Source organism: Hylaeus anthracinus, unplaced genomic scaffold (assembly GCF_026225885.1).
Source record: "Hylaeus anthracinus isolate JK02 unplaced genomic scaffold, UHH_iyHylAnth1.0_haploid 11985, whole genome shotgun sequence".
Lineage (NCBI taxonomy): Eukaryota > Metazoa > Arthropoda > Insecta > Hymenoptera > Colletidae > Hylaeus > Hylaeus anthracinus.
The window spans coordinates 6,671,760-6,695,372 of NW_026534333.1; the positions used below are offsets into that span (position 1 = coordinate 6,671,760).

The 23,613-nt window shown below is 42.0% G+C and overlaps 3 protein-coding genes and 1 non-coding gene across 15 annotated transcripts in view; 1 reads left to right on the forward strand and 3 right to left on the reverse strand.

Annotated features, from left to right (window-relative positions):
- Positions 1-1,757, reverse strand: part of LOC128886596 (echinoderm microtubule-associated protein-like 2) — a 28,342-nt gene extending 26,585 nt beyond the window's left edge. For 5 of the 8 annotated variants that reach the window (XM_054141629.1, XM_054141624.1, XM_054141627.1 and 2 more), the window contains exon 1: positions 1,305-1,757. The gene's annotated coding sequence lies outside the window, so the exon portion shown is untranslated. The remainder of the gene's footprint in view (positions 1-1,304) is intronic. The other 3 variants (XM_054141625.1, XM_054141628.1, XM_054141626.1) reach the window with 2 other exon arrangements.
- Positions 1,758-5,979: 4,222 nt separating this feature from the next.
- Trnas-cga (transfer RNA serine (anticodon CGA)) lies at positions 5,980-6,061 on the forward strand. Its single transcript has one exon. It is a non-coding gene; the product is annotated as a tRNA-Ser (tRNA).
- A 769-nt stretch (positions 6,062-6,830) lies between these two features.
- On the reverse strand, positions 6,831-8,285 carry LOC128886604 (MD-2-related lipid-recognition protein-like). The gene is made up of 4 exons (XM_054141643.1): positions 8,069-8,285; positions 7,556-7,681; positions 7,315-7,484; positions 6,831-7,014 (listed from the first exon to the last, which is right to left on the reverse strand). The coding sequence occupies exons 1-4, from the start codon at positions 8,268-8,270 to the stop codon at positions 6,931-6,933; spliced, it is 582 nt and encodes a 193-aa protein (XP_053997618.1). The 5' UTR covers positions 8,271-8,285; the 3' UTR covers positions 6,831-6,930.
- Positions 8,286-11,772: 3,487 nt separating this feature from the next.
- The window catches only part of LOC128886593 (uncharacterized), a 42,104-nt gene continuing 30,263 nt past the window's right edge, over positions 11,773-23,613 (reverse strand). For 3 of the 5 annotated variants that reach the window (XM_054141610.1, XM_054141611.1, XM_054141614.1), the window contains exons 4-14: positions 21,853-21,920; positions 21,483-21,775; positions 20,441-20,742; positions 18,003-19,161; positions 16,871-17,051; positions 16,148-16,278; positions 15,926-16,074; positions 15,420-15,599; positions 15,097-15,201; positions 14,244-14,444; positions 11,773-14,084 (exon numbers count right to left, since the gene is read on the reverse strand). In XM_054141610.1, the coding sequence (XP_053997585.1) occupies positions 13,923-14,084; positions 14,244-14,444; positions 15,097-15,201; positions 15,420-15,599; positions 15,926-16,074; positions 16,148-16,278; positions 16,871-17,051; positions 18,003-19,161; positions 20,441-20,742; positions 21,483-21,775; positions 21,853-21,920 (2,931 nt within the window). In that variant the 3' untranslated portion in view covers positions 11,773-13,922. Of the gene's footprint in view, positions 14,085-14,243; positions 14,455-15,096; positions 15,202-15,419; positions 15,600-15,925; positions 16,075-16,147; positions 16,279-16,870; positions 17,052-18,002; positions 19,162-20,440; positions 20,743-21,482; positions 21,776-21,852; positions 21,921-23,613 lie in introns of all 5 variants that reach the window. The other 2 variants (XM_054141612.1, XM_054141613.1) reach the window with 2 other exon arrangements.

Sequence of the window (23,613 nt, forward strand, 5' to 3'; positions counted from 1 at the left end):
GCTTACGCCTCGAAAACGACAGCTCCGATTGCAAAGTGATGCGAGACTTTCAAATTTCTTTCGCCGTGTAGATTAAACAATTTGTGATATTTTTCCTATCGTGCATTCCAATCGGTTTAGCGGTAACTTTTATCGGTGGTCGAGCAAGTATGCGCGCCATGCGTTTAACGGTCGTTGAAAACTGTTTTCACACAAGTTGAAAACGCCTCGTAGGCAAAAGTTGTATATGGTAATCCTTACTGTGGGAATTGCTTTCACCGTTCCCGCTGACGAGATAAATTTTGTACAAGTAAACACGCGACTTCGAGAAATTCGCGCAACACGTTATGCTTTCTGTCGCGTGTATTCCATTGCAACGAGCGCACGAAAAAGAAAAATCATGCGCGTATGTGCCTTCTATGCAGATATCGATACTGCGTTATCGTATTTCACTTGATTGTAACAGGTGGTGCTTGAAAAATAATCTCCAAAGAAAATAATAATATCGCGACGCCTTCGTGAGAACATTTTATTTTAAAATATTCACTACGTTGCACCTTGAATATTCAAATTGTATTTTAATTTTATTAATCATTTATTTGGAGTGGACATGATAACAAGAAACGTTTGCAGACCAGTAGATATCGATTAAACGTCGCGTTAAGAATGATAACACCTTATCGTTTGACAACTTGCACTATCATTCAGCTGATATATTTTTGAAAACTATATATAGAGCTTATGCAAGCATTATTTGTTGCCGGAAAAAGTCCATAAATGTTAGTCATCTATTGTGCGAATAAAATTCTGCCCATCCCAATTTTCTAGTAGTAATCGAGCTATTCCACGCGTTCGACATATTCCTGTAATATTTCTATATACTTCATATTCTTCGAAATTCTACTCGAAACCATCTTTCATCTCGATTGAATAATACTCGAAGGTCAAACCGCATTACACAGTTCGTGTTTCATATTGCTACCGTCGAGCTACTGTAAAATCCAAATAATTTACTTCTCCCTTGGATACACGAGCGTGCGGTCCGTTATTATTTACAAACAAATCGGAGTAATTCCATCGCGATCCTAAATCCTACATCATCGAACAATGAAAGCCATCGGTACGCCTCGAACTTTGCGATTACCGATCGCGGTCAGAGGTGGGCAGAACTTTGCACGGCACTATAAACGTTCTTCTAAAAAAACAGATTGCCCATCGGTGACTCGAATCGTTACTCGCGAATTCCTGGCGCTTCGAGACCTGTCCCCAGAGGTCTCCGAGAAAGAGTTCGCAACGAAAAATGTGATATCATGCTGGTCAAGTACCTGCGCGCAAAATGATCGTGCGGTATGCACGATCGCCTGGAGTGGACCTCTTCCACGAGAACGTTAGTCAGCGGCGTAACGACACGATGAGAGGCTGGACAAAGGTGGACAAGCGAGCTGGCGGATATTTCCTCGGCTATTTGCATACAATCCAGCTCTCGACGCGAATCCACGGCGTTCAGGAATCCGGTGGAAAGTCCTGCAGGTCCTCCCCTTTCCTCCCTTGTCTTTCCTCCCTTCTTGGCGGCTGGACAGAAGCGGTTTCCGTTTGGTGGGCGTCGTCTGTTCGCACCACGTTCGTCGAGTTCCGCGAAACACACGGCGAACACGAGGAAATCGACGGCGGATCGGTTTCGAGTCGTTCACAGGTAGAAAAGGTACACGGGGACGACGGGGGACAAACACAGTAACGAAGTGACCGCGAAGCAGAGCCCGGGCGAAAGGAACCGCACGCTCAAGAACCTAGCCAAGCACTGGTGAGGCCAACAGGTGAGCCGTGCCAACAGTTTACGGCCAGTGACGTATCACCCGTGTGCTCTATCCAGGGCAACAGGTGTGAATCGGCGCAGTCGCGTACCTCGTGCTGGGAACCGATCGAGGGGCCGATCTGCTCATTTCAAAGGGAAAGAATGACGTCTTGAAATCGTAGCTAGAATTAAAAGAAAACTTGTAATCTCGTTGAGTCTACAGAAGTGGGTTATGGAACTCCTTGCACTGGTAATTTTAAGGATTTTTAAGTCACGCGTTTCTTTTCGAGAAACCCTTACGAAACGTCATAGTTAAACATTCTTTTTCAAATACGAACGAGTTAAAATGTACAGGAAAGAAATTTTCATTCTTTTAACGATTTTCACTGAAAGTGCCTTCGCCGACGTGTTAATGCAGTAGTCAACTTCAGGCAACAGGTGTGCATCAGCTGCACTGTACGAAGGAAATGTAAAGTTGCATCTGTTTCACGAAGCACAGCCACGCTGTCGTACCTAACACAGAGTAAGAAAAATATTGGTTTGTATGGAAAACCCATGCCGATTTTTCGTGGTACAGGTTTGAGTATATTGGAATGGTTGAAAACGAATAACACGTAAAATGGTACTTACATATGTAATTCGAATGCGTCTTTAAATTTATCTTAAAAATTGGCACGAACTTTCTGGACAACCTAATATTATATTTAAAGGCAATCGGTAACCTCTGGTTACGGATATCTTAGATGAAATAAATGTGCAAGTCTTGCAAGCACAATTACAGTTGAAAGTCATCGTTCTTGAGCAAGATGGTACCGCCACGGTATTTCTGCAAGTATACATTAGAGGCGGCAGTAAAAGTAAAGCCGTCAATTACCATGGTATCGAAATGAGAGGTTGTTCATATTCATTCTTGTTTCGGTTGAATATCCACTACAGTGGCATAACAGTAATGAAACGTTCGCTCGTTCGATTCAAACGAACAAGATAAATCTTAAAAAGGAAACCGGTTTCATCGTTGGCTCGATTCTTACACTGCAACGAGCGAAGATCAACGAATAAAACCGCGAATTTCCTGTAATTTGTTCACTTGTTCGGCGCGACCATATCGCAGATCCAACGTTTCTCTCAATCAGTGGAATTTAACCGAAGACGTTGTAATGAACGTCCTCATCTTTTTCATCGGGAAAGTAGATGTATCGGTATTATTAGCATCAGGCATTAGCCGAATAACTTCGAATAAATCGTTATTCGGACGACTGTTACACAAACTTGATTTTATTAGGTTGTCCCGAAAGTTTTTTTCGTAATTTGTACTCAATTATTTTGTGCGGTAGTGTTCATTTAAATAGACGATCTAATTTCTTAGATGTTGATGTTGTAGCAGTAATGGAGCAAAATGAATCGTACACAATTCAGTAATGTAACGTTAGACATAAAATATTGTGTATGTATTACTTATTAATAAAACGAAAGAAACTTGGCACAACCTAATATTGCACGAAGTCTACAGCATTATGGTTTTAAGGTAAACAGTCGTTAAAGAAAAGAAGTCTGAAATAGGCAAGGCGCCGCTTAGGTGCTTGTTTCTAAACCTAGCCTCGCTTACAACATTTATAATTGAGACAGTTACAAAGAAGGCGGGAATTATGGTCCTGGGTATTACGATCTATACTTAAGACACTTTGCGAAGTTGAAAGTACAGTTTTTTCCTCTCGGTAATTTTTTTTTATCGATGACGCCGCTTCGTTTTGCTGAAAGCGAAGAATCGAAAGTAATTGTTAGTAATGCACCAATAAACACATCTGAATATTCACCGGAGAGAGGTGCCACTCTTATCTCAACTTTCTTATTAAGTGGAAGATGCAGGATTTATTATATATAAATAGAATGTTGTTCGAATGATGGATGACGAGTAGAAATTTGATCGATGTTTGAATTCGTTTAGTTCTCCTTCCACCGTTTCGCTCTTTTTATCTTTGATCGAAGAAGCGGGTCAAGAGGAAATCAAAATAACTGCTCTATATAATCGATTGATTTATTCTTACGCGATCGGTCATCCAAGAATAACTTCTTCGCGTCTAGTGTGAGATATAAGTACTTTCTAACAGCGGTTGCCACTCGGAATCTTCCAGCCATCCTTGTATCCAAATATTTACTTCAATTTAATTTAATAATAATATTTAATAAATCGGAAATATTTGCTATTCCTCGAGGTATTTCACGATTGTCTTATCGTCACGTTCCACAGCTCCTCTAGAGAAATAGATTCACTTACGACATTCGCGGGTTTCGCCATCGGTGTCCAGATGGAATAACGCGGGTACCACGCAGCTATGCACACAGACTGAAATAGATCCACGGACACGGTTTGTAGAATCGTATCGGACAGAATTGTCGAATCGTATCGAATGTGGGTTAGATACGGACACCGAACACTTCCTTTCCCGTATCGCGACTTTCTTTCGTTTGCCACGAGGTAAAAGTGTATCCGCCCAAGCCGCGGTGGGCATTGTGCGTGGCCAGTTAGTTTTGCAATTCTTATTCAAATCTACCGGACGATTTTGCATTCCGAAAGGTACAACGCGCGTTCCACGTTTATCGTTCCGTTGGGATTTATCTTCATCGAGGATCCACGGAGTACGCCCACTTCTTCAGGATTTCCATTCGACAGAATTTCAACGCACGGATATGGTGCTTTTCGTAACGAAATCGCGGAACTCTCGATCGAAATTGGATAATCGCGATATCGTGAACGGAAGATGGTAGGTGAACAGTTCTGGAACGATGAACAATCTTTCACGTTTCATCTATCATCTCCGACGACCAATTATAGGCGTCGTGCCAGTTTTTGATCCGTGGGCCGTGGTTTGTTGACCTCTCGATGAAATAATCCTAGACACGGTTGGCCCTCGCCGTTTTTGGAATCGCGAATCGAACCTGCGGGTACCCGATGACATAATTTTTGTTCCAAAATGTGGTGCGTCGAAGTCGTGAATATAAAGTCGAAGCTATTACAAACAAAAATGGTAACTGCGTGGAGGGGTCTCGTGGTCGATGTTTCGAAAACTCACGGATGAGCCTCGTCGTATGTAGCGTGAAGCTAACTTTAAAATTCTGCAATTGTAAAAGAACAACCACGTAATTGTGAATATTTTCCTTAATTCGTTGGTTCTGTCTTGAAACAGCGCGTTCTTTTGCTTGGTTTAAATAATGGATCCGATCGATCGATTAAAGGGAAAGACGACGTCGTCGTTGGCAATTAAACGTTTCAATTAATCAGGAATTCTCGTCGCGCAAAGTTACTCTTGGCTCTCGTTACTCGAATTATCAAATCGATTGCATTCCTAACGTTCGTCGTTTCGTATTCGGTCAACGTCCGAAACACTCGGGCAGTTTTTATTCCAACGTCGTAGCTGGAACGACGAGAGAGTCTAGAGTTTGAAGTGCATGCACTGGTGGTAACGTGTTAGGTTTCATATTATGCGTTAACGTATGCGTGTCAGAAACCGTTACAAAAATAGAAATACGTACACGAAAGTCTGATACCTTTATAGTTCATCGTTCCCGCTACAATTTCTTTACCGTCCGTGACCAGACGCGACTCATTGCTTCGACGTTTCATGCGACAGATGGCGACGTCGGTGCTTTCTGAAAGCTTGCGACAGTAGGGGGAAGGTTTATCATTTTACATAACCAAAAAATCGATCACCTTCTCCACTTCCGTACAATTTGAGGTTTCGAGACTGTTCCAGAAAAATTTTAGGTCAAAATTCGACGTATCGAGAAAGTTACGCGATTTGAAGATGCCTTGTCGCGATAACGAATGGACGATCGAACGCTTTAAAGCTGCTTTTCATGATACCACCCTTTACACGACGACATCTCAAGACGAATTTTTCGATTCGAAATTTTAATAGGTCGTAGAAAATATGTTGGTATATTTCTTGAACGACAAAAGGACAAATTGTAAAATATTTGACCGACTAGTTTCTTTATGTATATATTTCAAAAAGGAACGTTTTTTTTCAGGATGCCAACACGGGAAGTCGTCGCAATCTTTATCGTCGTACATTTATTTATAATAATACCTCTCTACTTTACAAAGCGGAATAGTACAACTGGACTAAATTTATTTTAAACAATGTTATGTATACTTACTGTTGTATATTCGTCCCTGAAAACCGAAGTTTGAAAGCATTGTTGTACAAGCTGCGGTGTCCGAGTGGTTAAGGAGTTGGACTCGAAATCCAATGGGTTTTTCCCGCATAGGTTCGAATCCTATCCGCAGCGTTTCTTTTTTTTTTATCTCCTCTTCTCTGATAAACATGCTCTTGTAATCTGTTCGCTAAGAGCCGCATGATACATTTATAAAATGATCACATTTATAATCGAAACATTCGAAAGACCTATCTTGTAGCTGCTAATTCGTTAAAATAAATTTAACGGAAGTAGAAGTATGTGCATAATTAATTAATAACGATCCGCGTAGATTCGCAACAATTTTAATTAAATCTCGCAAATTCGTAAAGGAGGCGAAATTAGAGGACGCATCTATGTATATTACGTATTTTCTGAAGAGCAAGAACATAAACTTTGGGGGTAAACTACCCTCCAAAATTTCGCTCTTCCTACGTTATCTTGAACATTACCGAAGACGCTAAACAGGTTTCCAGAAAATTTCGTAGAAGATTCCAGTTTACATAAATCTCGCAACTGAAATGGATTGAGAACTGGAATATATGAAGTTAAAAGGTTATTCTTTGCTCGATCGGTCACGTAAGAATAAATTAATCGAATTCGTAAAGGTGTCATATTGATTTTTTCGTGCTCCAAGATAACGTACCTGAAGTATTGAATTGTTTAGCAATTATTTACTGGGTTTTGTCCCCGAGCCAATTTTATTATACAATTGTATTTATTATTGATCAAAAGAACTGGTCACAAGGAAACTGGTATATTTATAAAATATTAATCGCGGTCGTTGAATACCGATAAATATTTCAATCTGAAATATAGAAACTGTATCGATGAATATCGACTCGAAAGAAATGAAAACTGCTTATACTAATGGAATGGTTCGTTTATTCGATTTAACTCATCGAATTGTTAATTATAATTAATTGAGCACAATGAAATGATGAATCACACATGGCCAGTCATCATTTCGTTATCTTTATTTGAAACATGAAACAACATTCTTGCTCCTGCTCGTTCCAGACTCTCCATTTAAGGTCATACATTCTCTGAAACAAAAGCAATTTTTAGATGCAATCAAATGAACTATTTGGCCTACAACTACGAGTGAGATTCGTGGTAAGAAATTTCGACCATAAACAATAAGCAGGAGTCCGACTCGTGGTACATTGTTCGGACTTCCTACTTTCTTGTTTACTATGGCACGAGCAATCGGATGATAACGTGTAGGTCAAGGGGTTAAAAGAGTCGTATTGCTCGAGAACGAGAAGTGTCGACGTTCGTTATGGATTATATGTACATAGTTACGCGTTAACTCGAAGGACATAACTTACAAGGCTGTTACTTACAATAGGATATTTTTTCAAAATGTGTATTTGCGCTTGGTACGTGTTCCTTTGTCCTGGCACGATTGGACACATAGTGAACAGGCAAGCATCCGCATCCATTCCCAAAAATGGAATATCCATCATTTGACTCGCCCAATAAACTCTACTCTGCAGATTCTCCGCCTCGAAACCTAAGAAATAATCATTTTTATTTAATAACTTTAAAACGTTTCAAAATGTTTAAAAACGTTTAAAAACTTACTAGGCGTGTAATGGAAAGTTATGTTTGAAATGATTCCCCTCCTTAGTTTACATGGTTTACCTTCTGCAGCCTCTTTACAGGGATCCACGTATACTTCGTGTATGGTACAATTCAATGGGGTATCGGCTGAAAAAAGAACGTACGAATCTTAATTGTGTTCTTCTAATTCACCTGTTAGTTTAATTTACTTTAATTATTATAATACGTAAAGCTCGATGCTAATCGATACAGTATAGAACATTGCGAAAGTTCTACTCATCGTGTTTATTCCTGTCAGTTTTTTTACTCACTTTTAACAATAGAATATACTTTTCGCAGTATTTAGATTTACATCACTCGCGAGTTTATGTCACATTCAATTACGAAATGATAGCAGATGACACGAAGTTGTTTGTGTGTAAAGCTGCCGGTTAAGAATGTGTTAACACTCTGTCTTATTTCACTGACTCGTTCAACGTTTATGTCTATTATGTATGACACAGCCTTAGCTGCGAATAGTCGACCTATACTCACGTTCAGGGTATGGACACGGTCTCGCAGGGACTAGCTCCGCGTAGACCACGGATGACAAGGCTAGAGCCAGGAACACGAGGAGGAATTCACTGTTTCGATTCATCCTCGATGGATGTTCGTTACAAAGTAAAGCGAAGACAGCTCCTCGCCTCTGCCAGAAGCCCTGGACGATGACTGGCGGGATGTTCCAGAGTGGGGCCATAGGTCAATTGAGATTACATTTTAGTCACGAGAAAACTCGTATGCATCTCGGCTGTCGCCTTCGAGGAATCGTCTTGAACTCTATGTCGTTATCGCGCTACACTCTTCGGTTCATTGGGTATCGCGGTTCCGTAACCGACAATTGCAGTTTCCAGAAGTGGATTAGTCGTTTGCTTCCTTACAATTGTTTATGTTGCTTCACTGCAATCTGGAACGGTGTCACTTTGACGTCTACTAGCTACCAACGTCTCCTTTCTTTGCATTCTTCATCAATACGGAAATGAACACGATTTTAAAGGCTTGCAATTCTAGTAGCCAACAATTTTCCAATTTTTCCAGCTTATCTACGAGTACGTGCCGCTTGACAGATTTTGTTCCGTTACCTTATCGCAGTACAAATTGTACACGCTTTCAGCATTACGCATTCAAAGCTTTCCCTGATATTCGAAGAAATAAATCGTTGGATTGTTTGTCATCGATTAGATATCCGCGATAATGTTAGATCGTTGACAATTTACGACTAAATCGATCTAAACACATTTCCAATGTCCTAATCCAATTCTTTGTATATCATCGTTCGTTTTTGCACGAACTCGATGCCTTTCTATATCTGGAAGTCGTTGAGTCTTAACGAACAGCGACAATTTCTGTAACCCGAGTTAATAAGGTTTATCGAATCAAATTCAGTTAGCGGTGCAACGTTTAGTTCGCGCACAAGAAGTAGTTCCGCAGCTAAAGTTTCTTCAGCGTCGATAGATGTTCCGTTTCGGAGCATCATTCATCTTTCATATTTTCTGGCTCGACGTTTTTCTTGATGCTATTCGCGTGCTTTTCGTATTTTCTAAAGTCTAAAGAAAACTTTTGTCCCCTATTTAGACGAAACACGTGGAGCCAAGACAAACGTGTACTGTAACTCAGGATACCTTCGGAATTAATAGAAGAAAGACTATGGAAAAGTAACAAGGACCGACGTGGTATTGTCGACGAATGGGGACTGCAACGTTTAATATCTCGAAAACTGTTCAAGCTGGAAAGCCGACGTATCGCAATCTTTAGTCCTGAACGTCGCCAATAAATAAAAAAGAAAACATGCGAGTTAAGAGAAACACGTTAGCTCGCCAACCCTTTAACATCAAATGTAAGACTTGTAAATAAAACGCACCAGCATGTAGCGTTGCACATGCCTCTATTCGATTTTGTTCCAGATTGATTATCTACATTCGCTAGAAAAAAAAGTTGCTCGTAAACCGCTGACCTCGTTGATGTGTCATCCCGAGTTAATCGTTTCTTCATAGAATATAAATCTTCGTCGAGAAGATTAAAACGATTAAAGCGCAAAATGCATTTCGGTGTCGCATACGCGTAATTTACGCGATATCGAGAAACGAAACGTTGTCGCCAACAGATCGGAACATTTCGTGGTGCTTGACCTCTTTCCAACTTCCACTCAATTATCGAGTCAATTACACCGCGCTTTAGACGTTGAGCGTGGAGGATTAGCCGCGAAGGTTACGTCTGTACGATCATCTGCATCGTCAATTTACGACACATGACACGATACGAGACAGTTTGAATCATCACTGCCAGAAATAAAGAGTTCGACGATCGTTCGAGTGCGGTCGCTGGGCGGATTCAGCATAGAGGCTGGGCACGGGGCCAATGTGGCGCGGTCTCAGATGACCAATCAAAGAGTGGGCCTCTGGAAAAATAATTGGGCACAATTGTTAAATTGTGCATTTCCTGATAAAAAGTGTCCGTCGTGCCGGAAGACGGTCGGGTCGTCGATTCTGCCGAAATTTCAAATATGACCGACCCTGAGACGATTCTGAACCACAATTTCCACTGTTTGCACATTCTGCAACGAAATAGCCCCGAGTGCAAAGGGTTAATCATTGGGCGACTGGGCTTAGCCCCATCAGACACCCTTTGGTACTTTGTTAATAATTCATCGATATTTCTTCTCTAATTGAAACTATTTTTGTTCATATATTGTCTCACCGAAATAATCGCGGCGTTGGTCGCCATTTTCACATATCGCTCCGTCCTCTTCTTCATTCGCTGTCCTTCTCTACGCTCGATGTTTGTTGGGAACACATTCGAAGATACACTAAACGACCGAAGGAGGCATGCAAAATCGGAGAACCAAAACATTGGACTTGAGGTTTTTATGTGTTTACACTTGACACGCGTCGAGCGTCGAGCGTCGAACGTAGAAAAGGACAGATAGTGAAAGAGAAAGAGGTCCGAGAAAAAGAAAACACTCGACAGAAGCGTAACAATCGGTTCGGATCATATTACACCGGTGGTCGGGGCTATTCGGGCGAAACTACGGGCAAAAGAAATAAGATAAGAATGGGCTGGCAGCGGAGGGGTGGGTATCTGAGAGACATACGAAGTGTCCCAGCCTAAGTAATACGGAGCTCTAACTCCAAAACTATCGGCCGAATGCAAAATTTCAAATATGGAAATTTCATGGTAAAATGGGGCGCATGTTTCAGCGAGAAGGAATTTTTGTTAACTTTGTTATGTAACGAGTTACGATGGTCAAGTTTCGTTTTTCCAATGGAACTATATATTTTTTTTTTGTATAATAATATTATACAAAAAAAAAAAATGCCCAATATTCTGGGCATGGTGTTTACTGCATCAATGGGACCGCCCGGGGCCGAACCGAGTTTTCTCCTTGAGAATTACCAAACTTTGAAGCGTTATAGCTTGAAAACTAACAAAAATCGGGTAGATACATTAAAGCTTAATGAATTCCTCTTAAAAAGTACTATCGCATGGTATATATATAAAAAACGTAGTCTCAATTGAAAAACGAAACTTGACCATTATATCACGTTAAGTAACAAAGTCAACAAAAATTTCTTCGCGATGAAACATGAGCCCCATTTTACCATGCAATTTCCATATTTGAAATTTTTCATTCGGCCGATAGTTTTGGAGTTGGAGCTCTGTATCGCTTAGACTAGGACACCCTGTATATTATTCAAATATCTTATTCAAGAACCAGCGTGGATGGAATTTTAATGCCGAAGTAATTCGTTGGTAAAATGATCGTCGTTTATCAGCGCCGCGCCGGGAGCAATTTTTCGTAATTAAGAAGGAAGCTATGTCGTTAAGACGGAACGGTGATCGTCGCAAGCGAACTAATTATCGTCCGTGGCGTCGATTAGAGGCAGTCCGAGGTCTGGGGCCGTAATAGCGGATCGCTTGGTGGCCTGTACACCCTGGGTTATGCCAGTTAATACGCGATTATTCAATTGAATGCAGCGGTTGATTCACGAGGAACTAGCCGAAGAATAGTTTAGAAACCATTTTCGTAGACCTTTTGTATCCACGTGCCTATAAAAAGATATAACATGTACTTTTAGCTTTAAAGCGTTCGTTAAAACGAACATTTTTTTTTTGCCTCCACGAATTAAACTTTGTATACGAGAAATAATTATTGCTCCTTCCACGAACGGTAAAAACATATCGAAACTTGTAACTCCAAAAATTTAACAAGGAGGGCCCTTTATACATCCCGAAAACGTTCGTTTGAATAATTGCTCTGAAACTAACAAATTTCTCGACGAAACGTGAAAAACGACCGGGATTTACTGGAATGATTTCTCGAATCGTTTATTAAATACAAGATTTAACAATATAATAATATAATTATAATTATACAAATATTAATAATATTATTAATCGTAACGTACTCGAAGTATCCCTACAAACAATTAACAGTTAATCGTTAACTGTACAGAACTCGCTGTCGATGAAAGACCGACCAGCTGTGATCCAGGCAGTGTCTGAGAGCACCAATTTGAAAACGTAATCGCTAAAGTAGAAATATTGCTAAAAATGGAAGTAGCTATTTAAAAAAAAGAAAAAAAAAAATACGCCACGTGTAACGTGGCTTAGTAACAATTAATAATTGATGAACGTCTCTTAACGAAGTAGCGTCTAGTTTACAAATTAATAGTAGATCACGTCCCACGTGAATTCGATAGTAAGAACTGATATCGATTGAGAACTGAAGTGGCATGTCTTCCGTTTTGCGTAATTCCGATCACTGACGGTGACTCCTTCCGTTGCGATCGTCATTGCATAGGAGCAGGTATCGATTCTTTGGTATCAACGTTACGCGTGTGGTCGTGCGACCGAAATTTGAAACATTCGCCGTACTAACTTTTCTCTATTAATTCTATCAATCGAAGTAATCTAATAACGAGAGGCAATTCGATTGAATGAACGAATCGATTAGGATTTGATAATATTCTCCCTGTGATCGTCGAAACAAGCTATGAATCGCGAACGTTTAAAAAAAGTGATGGTTGGTAATGCGTGGTTGCGTGCGTGGTTTGCAAAAACTCGGTGAAAAAGTGCACAGAAGGGGCCGCTTTTTCGACAAACGCCGCTTATATTCGGCGAATCGATATTTGAAGTAGGCCAGTGACATTCGTGTCGCAAAGAGTGGACCGCTTCGACTTCGTTTTTCCCTTCCACAATTTCACGCGGCGATTCAAAATTCTAGGCATCTAAATGTCGAGTTATCGAATGTTCAGGTATACGAAATTTCGCGTACAATCTAAAATAAACATCGAAGAACATCGATTGTGGGAATCGTTGCAAACCCGATTATAATAGCCAACTCTTTGAAAAAGAAAATAATTTGATCTGCTCCCTCTAATGAAAATCTCGGGCACGTCACTTCATGTATGACGTTAGCACGTCTCTTTGGCAACTTCACTTTTGCATTTTTCGTTCTCAATACTTACATGGTGATTCGCGTTAACGGTTCGAGCTTCCTCGATCGAGTCGACTCTTCTAACTCTAATTAACGCCTCCAATACGTTATCGACTCGAATTCATTGATCGGAAGTCTACAACACAGTCTGTGCAACGAGAAATGTTCTGTCGTCTCAACTGATCGATTAAACGTAAATGTACAAAATAAGAACTTAATCTACCATTCGTTATAATTGGTATAATAAATTATAGACACGAAATCGAACAACAAAACGTGCAGTTCGGATCATAGGTAACAGTATCCTCGAAATGTTGGGAACGTAACTAAACCTTGATCCTGTCGAAGAATTTTTGCTACTTAATTCCTATACACTCGGTAGAATTTTTAACAGAAGTGAGTAGATTATACCTATGTTAACGAACTTTCGACATTCATTGTCACTCGTGCGAAACGTGAAACATACAGCGTTGGTTGTTGTTTCTCGAACACTTTGGACTACTATAACACACATAAAACTTAAACAATTTGCTAATCGTTATCGTTAAGGCCTCGTCCTAACAGATTATCGGGTCGACTTAAACGGCTCCGCGTTTAGATTTCATTTTATTCTTCGTGTGCCTCATAATCTTATCGTTAAGCTTCTTCTTTGTCTTCCTAGTCGCTTCTAAGTAATCATTTATTTGGAAGGTTGCTTTTTCTTGCATTTAATAGTTCCCTCGAGAAGAATTTTCTTCGTAGCGTCGAAATGAACATCGCTTCTCGCGGAGAAAGACTTTATCTCTTTCAGGTCCCTGGAAAGACAACAAAGAAACAAATTCCTAATAACTTTATGTCTTCTTCCCTTCCATTAGATCCGACATTCATTCTCGGACTCTTTTTATTTCGTTCGTGAGACAGCGTAGCTGGTGAAACTCATACGACGTAAATTGGATCCTTGCACACCGATATCCTTGCCTCTTGAAGAATTCTTAGCCTCGGTCCCAGGGGAACACCCATTTTTTGCAACCTCTCCTCGCTTAAGTAAGGAAGCTCCACCATTCCAACTTTTTCTTTCTCAAACGCGGTCGCGTATTTCTGGAAAACGTATAATTCGTTTCATTTTGTAGAAATTGAAGTCTCTAAAGTGGCTATCGTTGATAAAAAAGAAATTACTGAAATACTATTTTTAGAAGAGGCTCTGAACGGATTCTAGAAACTTTGAGATACGATCGTTGGATTACGAGATCTACACACCTCATACCCAAGTTCCCTGAGGAACAATCTGATGAGCGGTGGTTCCGTGCCGAAGAACTTGGTCAGCTTCTTCACTCTCGAAGGGTTGGAAAGGGCTGGCAGCTCGGAGTCCTTGATCAGTGGCTGGGACTGCGACCTCACCATCGCCATGCTCGTTTGCGTCCTCAGAGCAGCAATCTCGCCTCTTATGTTTTCCATTTCCTGCGAAAACCTGGTAGTAGTGAGTTTCGGAAATTCCAACTAGTCTTTCCCCGTGCTATACTATAAATTTCCTCTTTCCAAACGAGAGAACTCGAGAACCTGTTACGACTTTAATGTTTCACAGGTAAGCAGAGAAGGAAAGGCTCCTGGAAAATTCGCGATTTTCGAAGCTCTCACGGCCTGAGTTCTTAACTTCTTAGGGTTGATGCTCTTTGAGGCTTCCAGATAAGTCTCCCTAAGCCGTATCTTTTTGGGAGAACATTCAGAAGTTTCGCCAGCTTTCCAGCCAATTTTAGCCAACTGAGAACATATTAATTCCTGCGAAATTATTTCGTTTTCTGGACAACAAACACTGGCAGGCAAATTTAAAGCATTTTCCTTTGGGCGCCAAGATTTAATTATTTTGATAATAAAATGTGATATTAAATTTGTTGTTTTAAAAAGAAAATTTACGATCTTCTTATTTCAACTACGAGACATCTCGTAGTTGGCAGTGAATGGGTTGAACGTAAAATAAATTAACGTATTCGTCAGATGCCGTGTTTCGTTTCTCTGCCTATCCGTGAAGCTTCGCTAAAATCGATACGCAGCTCTTCTTACGATGCACCGCAAGGTGAGTTCTCGCTTTTAAATAGTAACGAGATTTTCTCACCTGTATCATTAAATGCTGTGTCCTCATCTCCGAGCTCAGATGTGCCACTGATCTGGCAAGCGTAACTACGTGAGATTCTAATCGTTGAAAACGTTTGTTAATGCTCTGTAACAGACAAGGGAATTCACAGTTAATATTTATTCATACTGTATCCTGAAATTATAAAATTTTTATTAACTTAGAACTGATAATTCAAATTTTGCTCTTGATTAAATACTTGAAATATGGTGTGCGTATAAGACTATTTTTACGAATAACTGTATATCTGTATTTTAACTGATTGTGAGAATAACGAAACGTTGGAGGTGTCCGAAACATCTTACCTTGATGTCTTTGGCTTTCTTCATCCTGTCGTCGATGGCGTGGGATCTACGTTTATCGTGATGCCTCGTGACAGGTCTGGATGAGACGGATGACGTCGGCAGCGATGAAACGGAACCATAACTAATGAGACCTCTGGCCTTCCGTCTCTTCTTCACGCTTCCGCCGAGCAACTTCAATACCTGCGATCACAAATGGCTATATATTAAAACTTCTCGTCCCGGGACGTTACATCCAACAACGACTCGCGTGATTTATTATTCGAGTGTATTACACAAAGTGCTGAAACAATGATTGATGACTCGGATGGCGTACAGTACAGATTAAACTGAACGAAAATAGCTCATTGTCGACAGTCAAGGTAGTTCGAGAAATTAATCTTGTAAGAGTTAGGAAGTGTATCGGTAACAGCAGTGATTTAGTTTGGAGAATTTTGGCGACGAGAGCGATGCCACCTTATTAAATCGATAATTTACAGCTCTTTGTAACACATTTTGCTCATATTTACCTCGCTGTACATATTTTCCAAGCCTTCCAGCTGCTTCCTAATCGTCCTCGCGTCGTTGGTACTCAAATCGGAGTCGCTTCTGTCCAACATGGAGTCCAAATCGAGTCCAGTCGTAGTCGAGGTCAAATCGGCGGCTTCCACGCCGAAAACTGGACAAACAACATCTCTGTGACCCGAGAGTAACAAGAAACCATAAATTAAGAGGTAAAGAAGACCACTCACGATGAGAAAACTTTTTTGCAGCTTCCTTCTTCGAAGTCGAGGCTCCGCGATGCTTCGAGCTGCTCGAGAACCCTCTTTTCTCCATGGCCTTGCTGTAATCGCTGTAATTAGGTTTCGACCCGTATGGTAAGCTAAAAGGTCCACAAACATGCAATTGTTAAGTTCGCTAAGAAAGCCGTAGAAGATGGTTAATTATCACGAAAGTACCGAACCGTGTTTAACGATCAGTTTAGCCCTCAACGGGTTAGCACGCAACGTATACTACCGGTCGAAATGTTTCACACTATAATATTGTAAGCTGGGATCAAGTTACGCGTAACAAAATTATGCTCGTTATTCTGGCAAGTTGGAACTCTGTTACATTGTTAACCGGATTATCTTCGTTATATTGTTGTTATATAAGTACGATGTTTGTTAATTCCAAAAAGGGTAACTCTATTAGTCTCTAGTTCTACGTTCCATAGAATACAAAATCCAGTGAAAACTTGTTCCAATATATTTCCAATCGCCCCGTAGGTGGCCGAAAACATGCTTTTGGTTGTCTAACTTTCAACAGTTTCATCGGTTGGTCGCCTCGGTACACCGATATCGGAGATTCGATCTACTCGAAGAGCAGAAGGAATCGGAAGTAGCCGGGTGGGGGGTGGGGAGGGGTGGGTGGGGGGCAGTGACCGGAAGTGACAACGGTTACGAGACGAAGAGATCTGTTTGAAGTAACGTTACCTCGCCGAGTATCGATTTCTCGATGTTCTGGGACTTTCATGGGGCGAAAGCGGCGGCAGAGGCGGCGTTACCGACGATACACTTTCGGATAGAGTCGAGTGTGCCATCGCGGGGAGATCTCGTGGTTCTAAAATGCTCCTCAGCTCCGATTCCACTATGTCCACCCACTCGGAGTCTTGCACTGTTGGAACAAAAGAGACGGACGATAACGCGAGTAACTTCTACCTCTGTCAAGATAGCTCGGGAAGAGTTACTCGTGGTGAGCAAACTCTGCCGGGGATCAAATATTTAATCATTGCACTTTTTTTTTTTTTTTTTTTTTGTTTCGTGAACCGTCCAAGGGATTTCTTACTCCAGGTCATCGAGAAACCTATAATATCTAACAACAGCTTTAGGCGAACTTTGTGTTTTGAATCTATCGGGGAATAAAGAGCTTTGAAAACAATGACGAATAAAAATGAAACGGATAGAAAATTGCGGTCGGGGTGTTTTAATTATATACCCATACAAATTTTGTTAATTGTTTCGTTTACGTAAAGAGGGCAAGAGGGTCAGCTGACCCACTCTACTAATTGGAAAGCGACTAAGGAAAAGACTATAAAATACTGCCAGTGATCGATCATAAAACGAGCCTAAATGTGTCAACGTGTCGCGTAGAAAGTGTACACTCGGATCAAGACAATATGTTCTTTTTTTTTTTTATCCTGCCCGTGCGTAGGAATTAATATACGTACTGTGTCAACCAACCGAGTATCCAGATTGCGCCATCGATATTTATCTCGATTATGCTACCTACACGCGCGCTGAGCTCTCTTTATACGATTTATACGAACGACTTGCCGGACGCTGGTGAAATATTGCTAAGGATTGAATTCGAAAAGAACGTAATATGTTTCAAATTTCGTGCATAGCGTTTCCTTCGAAAATTGTTAATAGATATCAGGATCTGGTTATTCTTGAAACAGTTCATCGGTGTAGACGTACAATTTTCCTTCCACGTTTCACAGTTCACCGACCTTTTATATACCATACAAGCAAGATCCGTTTGTTCCTCTCGCGAGACAAAGGAGACCTCTCCTAGATAAAATTTCAATTCACCGAGGCAAACGAATGTAACATTCCAGCAACAAACCTGGAGGATGGGTCTGATCCTCGGGCGGTGGGCGTCTTCCGCTAGAATATACAGCGGACCCTCTCCCCGAGTCCACATTGGAGGAACTCTGTCCAGCCTTGTCGTAATCCGATCCAGAGCCTTGATTCTGGATCTTCAATCGTCCGATCCCGTGTTCCAGCTCGTCTTTCTTAATCTCTGATTTCACGACCGAGTCCTTCACGTATTGATTCTCGGCTCGTTTGCATCCCTCGAGGTTTCCAATCTTCAAGCCGGACGAACTTCTCGCCGCGTCCGTCTCCACGGTATCTTTCGACGCTTTCGCGCCGTAATGGTTCTCCTCCACTCTCTTCTGCAACTCCTCGATCCTTTTCTGAACGGTAGTTCCCTCCAGTTCCTGATTCTCTTGGCCAGACACGGTTACGGGGTCTTGCTCTCTCTTGGAACATCTGATCGTCTCGTCTCTGCGAATAGCGAAGCTGGTCTCCAGTCTGTAGTCCTCTTTCCTCTGCGAATCGCTTCTCCCGAATTCACCGAGTCCGTGATTCTCCACCGTGATCTCGTATCTTTCTTTATCCAAGGGATCCACCGTCAGAGTCTTCATGGGATCGACGGGATTTCTAGACTGCTCGTTTACGCGTTCGTCCTCGTAGCAGAGCTGTGGCTGAGATGCGGCTTTCTCGATGCCCTTCGTCGAGTTCCGTTGTTGAAACTCGATCTCCTGGTTGCAGTCGGTCTTCATGTAGACCTGGGGTACACCGTACTTTGGCCGACCCTGGGCGTAGTGGTAGTAGACCTCCTGACCGGAGAGCCTGAGTTCCTGGGTTTGTCTGGAGGTGCTCGGCAGGTCGATCTGCGACCTCGACATCGCCTGCCTGGCCTGCTGGTACTGCTGATAGGACACGTTGTTCGAGAAGTAGCTCTGCTGCACGTTCCTGACGCCAGTCTGGGTGTTTTGTTGCCCGGCCATCTGCTGCTGGTGCAGTTGCTGTATCAATTGCCGTTGGTGCATGTTCTGTGCGTGCTGCTGAGCGAACCTGGGACTCTGATGGTGGTTCTGGTTCTGGTGCAACAGCTGCTGCGGACTTTGGAAGCTCTGATTCGTCGGTTGCATGGTATTGGCTACTTGGTGCTGCTGCATGGGCAGACCGTGGGGTTTTTGTACCTGTGTCCCTTGGCCCTGTAATTATGCGACAATTGTAAGTATTTAGTACTCGAAGAATAATCTTCCGTAATCTACTCGTTAATCAAATCCGGAAGTAGCAAGAAATAGTCCATCCTCGTTTTACATCGCCAACTTTTAAACCAATCTATAGTCTCATTAATTAGCGCGTGTGCTAATTGCAACCGTAGCTCGCTATCTATTAATTCGTCTCTAATAACAGTCGGATAAAACTTCGATAATCTAATAACGATCTCCGGCAATCTAGGAATAACCATCGCATGGAATAATCGGTAAAAATGTTTTCGTTAAACGTCGCGTAGTCTCGGGCAGCCAATAAATTTCGAGAACTGTACGCAGGACGGCGCATTGTATTGCGTGCGGTTGGCTTTGGAAGGCATAAATATGGAACACGTATCACGTGCACCGTGCGTCCGAATAGGATGTATGTGTCGCGTTATTGCACCTTCTGAATTTATATGAAGATAAGTTCACCCCCCTTTTACGCAAGAATAACCTTTCCAGTCGCTGACGTCGGAAATAACCACCGACCGTTTAATATCTGATGACTGCCTATAGCGTTTTCGATTATTGCCTCTTAGGTGGAGTTCTCGCGGGAATGATTTTCGCAGATTGCTTCACCGAGGAAAATAAATATATGCATGAAGCACGAGCGAACTGGACTGCAATGTCACGGAAAGAAAATGTTGGTCGCATGACTGAAACGTATGAGAAAGTACACCGGATTTTGTCGCAGAGGCGAGTGGTTGGGTTCACGAACACCCCCTTTCATTTGCGACAAGGTTTCTCGATCTACCACGCCAACGTGCTTGACGGCTAGGAAAAATTGATCGCGGGGCTCGAACGAAAACTAGTCGAGCTTCGAAACGCCATAAATTAACTGAAATTCATCCAAAACTGTTGCGATCGAAGGTAAAGTAGCCCACTAGTTGTCATGATCCCCATTTGTTATTTTCGTTATAGCGAACATATTTGAAAATCGTCTGTAAATTAAACGAAACCGGAACAGAAATTTTCCAGTTAATGAGGTAAAATTAGACCCGACACGTGTTAACCACCGATACCAATTTGATTCAAATTGTTGGAAGATTGAATTCCATGTTATTCGAAAAACATTGAATGTGGAATCTATTTCCATCGCAAGAACCTCCTGGTAACCTCTTCCTGCCTACAGGAGCGATTCAGTTCAGCGAGATGAACGGCGATTAGGCGAAATCAAAGTAACGTTACCCGATGAAAAGTAGTCCAGGATGCGTGGAAGGAAATCGAAGATTACCTGATTCTGAGAACTCTGATGTAATCCTTGATGCAGTTGCTGACTCGGCAGGCCGGACGGTCCCTGAACAACGTATTCCCTCGCAACATTTTGCACCTGTTGGCCACCTGTCGATTGTCCAAAACTGGAAACCTGGGTTTGATGGACCGTTTGAACACCTCCAGGCGGAGTGTGATGCGTCACGTGAAGCTGAGCACTTTGACCTGGCAGACTGGGTTGTACCTGGGACGTTGGCTGAAGCTGTCCAGGAAGTGGTACATTCTGCTGATTGCTCAGGTAACTATACGAGTGTCCGTACTGACCTAAACGATGAAAAGGTTGTGTAAATATCGTCGACCTTTCCACTGTCCATACAAACCCCACTTAATAGTTCAAATTTGTTACAGACTCGCGGTTAGAAAACGTAAATATAGAATACGTAGCATAAACGCTTTCATAAAGTTTATTTCTTTCCACCTTCTAATAGGCTACGCGAATGAACCGTTTATCGGATACTTTTTAGAACCAGCTGAAAAGTGTTGCACTGTAAAAAAGTTCATCGCTCGACACGGTCTATGGAGCGAGGAAAAATAACAGTAGCCGCGAACGCCAGTAAACTGTAATACGCAAGTAAAGGAAACGTTAATTATATAGGAAGCAAAAACGCTGAAACGATACACCTAATGGGCGCAATTCATAATTATCGCTACGGCATCTAACGCTACTCCACCTACACTCGTTCAATTAATTACCCAATACCCACGAATTAAACGGCTAGTCGTTATCACTCGACTTTGAATCCTCAAAAGATTATACTCCTTTCAGCTGGGGAGAATGCTTTAACCAGTCAAGTGCGCTCGACGCGTGTACTCGTCATCGCTTGATTCCCATGACACACATAGGTGCGCACTTTGAAAAGAGGACGTCGCAGCCGACTGGTTAAAACTAAATTCCGCAGTTAACAGGTTAATTATCTCATCGATAAACCGCAGACCTGTTCTAAATTCTCGAACCATCTCGTGTGCGAGTAACCGTGTTACACGGTAAATTGAAAGAACTTTACCGCAGGCATTCTTCGGGTACTGCTGTAAATTTACGGATGGATCTTGCGCTCGTGGTTTCCCGTAAATCCCCTCCTTCTTCTTCGCCTCCTCCTCGTCTATGCTTCTGCTGGACTTCCTCAATTCCTCCGTGACGTTGTTCAAGCTTGCCTCCGGTTCCGGTTCGGCGTCCTTGCGATTCTGTCCGAAACGACTGGATATCATGTCCTTAATCGTGTGATAAGTCCTCGAGAGGGACTTGCTCTTCTCCTCATCGATCTTCGTCGTCCTCGGCGCCGGTGCGACCGACGTCGACCTTCGGAGAAATTGCGATTTTATCGGGTGAATCAATTCGCGATGCTCGTCGATCGGTAGAATAAAAGAGATATTTACACGTAAGATTCCGGGGGATGATAGCTCCTAGCTTGACCCTCCTGTCTCACTTCCTGCATCTGACCTCCCTGGAAAATGTATCAAACCCTCCACTGTAATTAGCGATTCGTGTAACTAAGTCTCTGGAACCGATACACCAGTCATTCGTTACGAGAGCTGTACAAATTCGTCTTAAAATAAATTCCGATTTTTTTTTTTTTAAATGTTTCCTATCCGAAAAGCATGTCGTTTCCGACGTCTCGGTTTTTAACAACTCGTGCAAATGATACCTCCAAGGCTAATTGGCCTATTAAAGTCATTTTTATCGTTTTCCGTGAAAGGAGAGTCCTATTAAGGTACAGTCCTCCTATAAATTAAATATGCAACGCTAATGATATCGTAGTTCGGTAAACATTCCTCTCTTCGTTATTTCTCAGTTATATATCGCAACTTTGGAAGGAACTCTGCATCCGTTACGCACACGAGATATCTTCTTCGGTTAAAGTATCTCTCGGTACCAAGTTAAATCTAATTAAGTAACGTTCGCCGCCTGAACGAGCGTTTGCCTAGCAACGAGCAAACAAATTTAATTATTCGCTTCCAGAAAGTATTAATTTATCGCTAACGATGCGTGTATTTGTAGCCATCGCATCTTGAACTTGGCGTAACAAACACTTCAATTTTTGTTTTACGTAAAGCAGCTTTTCGTTTGATATATTTCCAGAAAGCCTACGTTTCTACCCGTCTCCTATTTTTCTTCTTTGCGGTGTCCCGGTGATTTGCATGGTCGCGTTTTGTGCAAAATTCAGACACTGGAAACATCGTTTTCTTTTTTTACCGCGCAAAAAGTGTATACACAAAAGCTGCTGCGGCTGGGAATTTAATTGGCGAACGTATTTCTGCGTTGCTGCCGCACATAACGGTTTTGCCATTTTCAACCCCATCGTGTCCGTACCTGGATGCAGTAAACCTTCTTTCCCTTTACCAAAGCGCATCAGTCTGTTTCATCGTAAGTACAACGAGATTCCAAAAATAAAAAAGGAGACGAAAAGACAAACGTAATACAGACTCGTTTCATGCCAGCTTTATCAATGTAGGGAAAAATAGTACCGAAGCATTTGGAGGCAAATACTCCACCGCGGTTGTCGTTCACGTTCCAAATATTCCCCCACAGGTAAACAGTCGCTGTTGAACGACAGACGAGAAAATTTCTCGGCGTAATTTGCTGAGAACCACCGAAAACAATTCCCTGGACGAGGAGGACAGCTAATGGCAACGTGTCCGTTTAGACCGCAGAGGGAATTTCGAAGCTGTCGGTCTGAATCCTCTGATTCTTTGGAAGGGATGCGGTTGGAATAACAACCGACATTGTCGAACGAGAAGAGGGAGCGAGAGATCGAGGGGGACAGGCAAAAATCAGGGAGAAAGAGAGAGAAATAACGAGAGGAGCTGTGCCCATAGAGCTCCGCGACACGCTTTGCGCATACGAAAAAAATATTTTTTCTGACTCTTGGTCTCCGTTTGTACGCTCTCTGGGGATTTCATTGCGCTGAAGGGTGTAGAATCAAAAAATATGAAAAAATACAGAAGTACGCGACAGCGTCGACAGACTTGAAACTTAGGGTACGAGCTATCGAGTGGACCGTCGCAAATCGAATTTTGGGCCATCCCCTTGTACCGATATACCTTTCATGGCGTAGATTTCACACATGCTGAACACCCCGGCGTAAACCACGATTGAAACGTTAACTATTCGTTCCCTGTTTCGTATCGTACGTTCTC

Excerpts from the sequence above, each read along its gene's own strand:
- LOC128886604 (XM_054141643.1), bottom strand. The coding sequence starts at position 8,270 with ATGGCCCCACTCTGGAACATCCCGCCAGTCATCGTCCAGGGCTTCTGG. Across the intron at positions 7,682-8,068 it reads ACCGTGTCCATACCCTGAAC|CCGATACCCCATTGAATTGT; the intron begins GTGAGTATAGGT and ends TTCTTTTTTCAG. Across the intron at positions 7,485-7,555 it reads AACTTTCCATTACACGCCTA|GTTTCGAGGCGGAGAATCTG; the intron begins GTAAGTTTTTAA and ends ATTATTTCTTAG.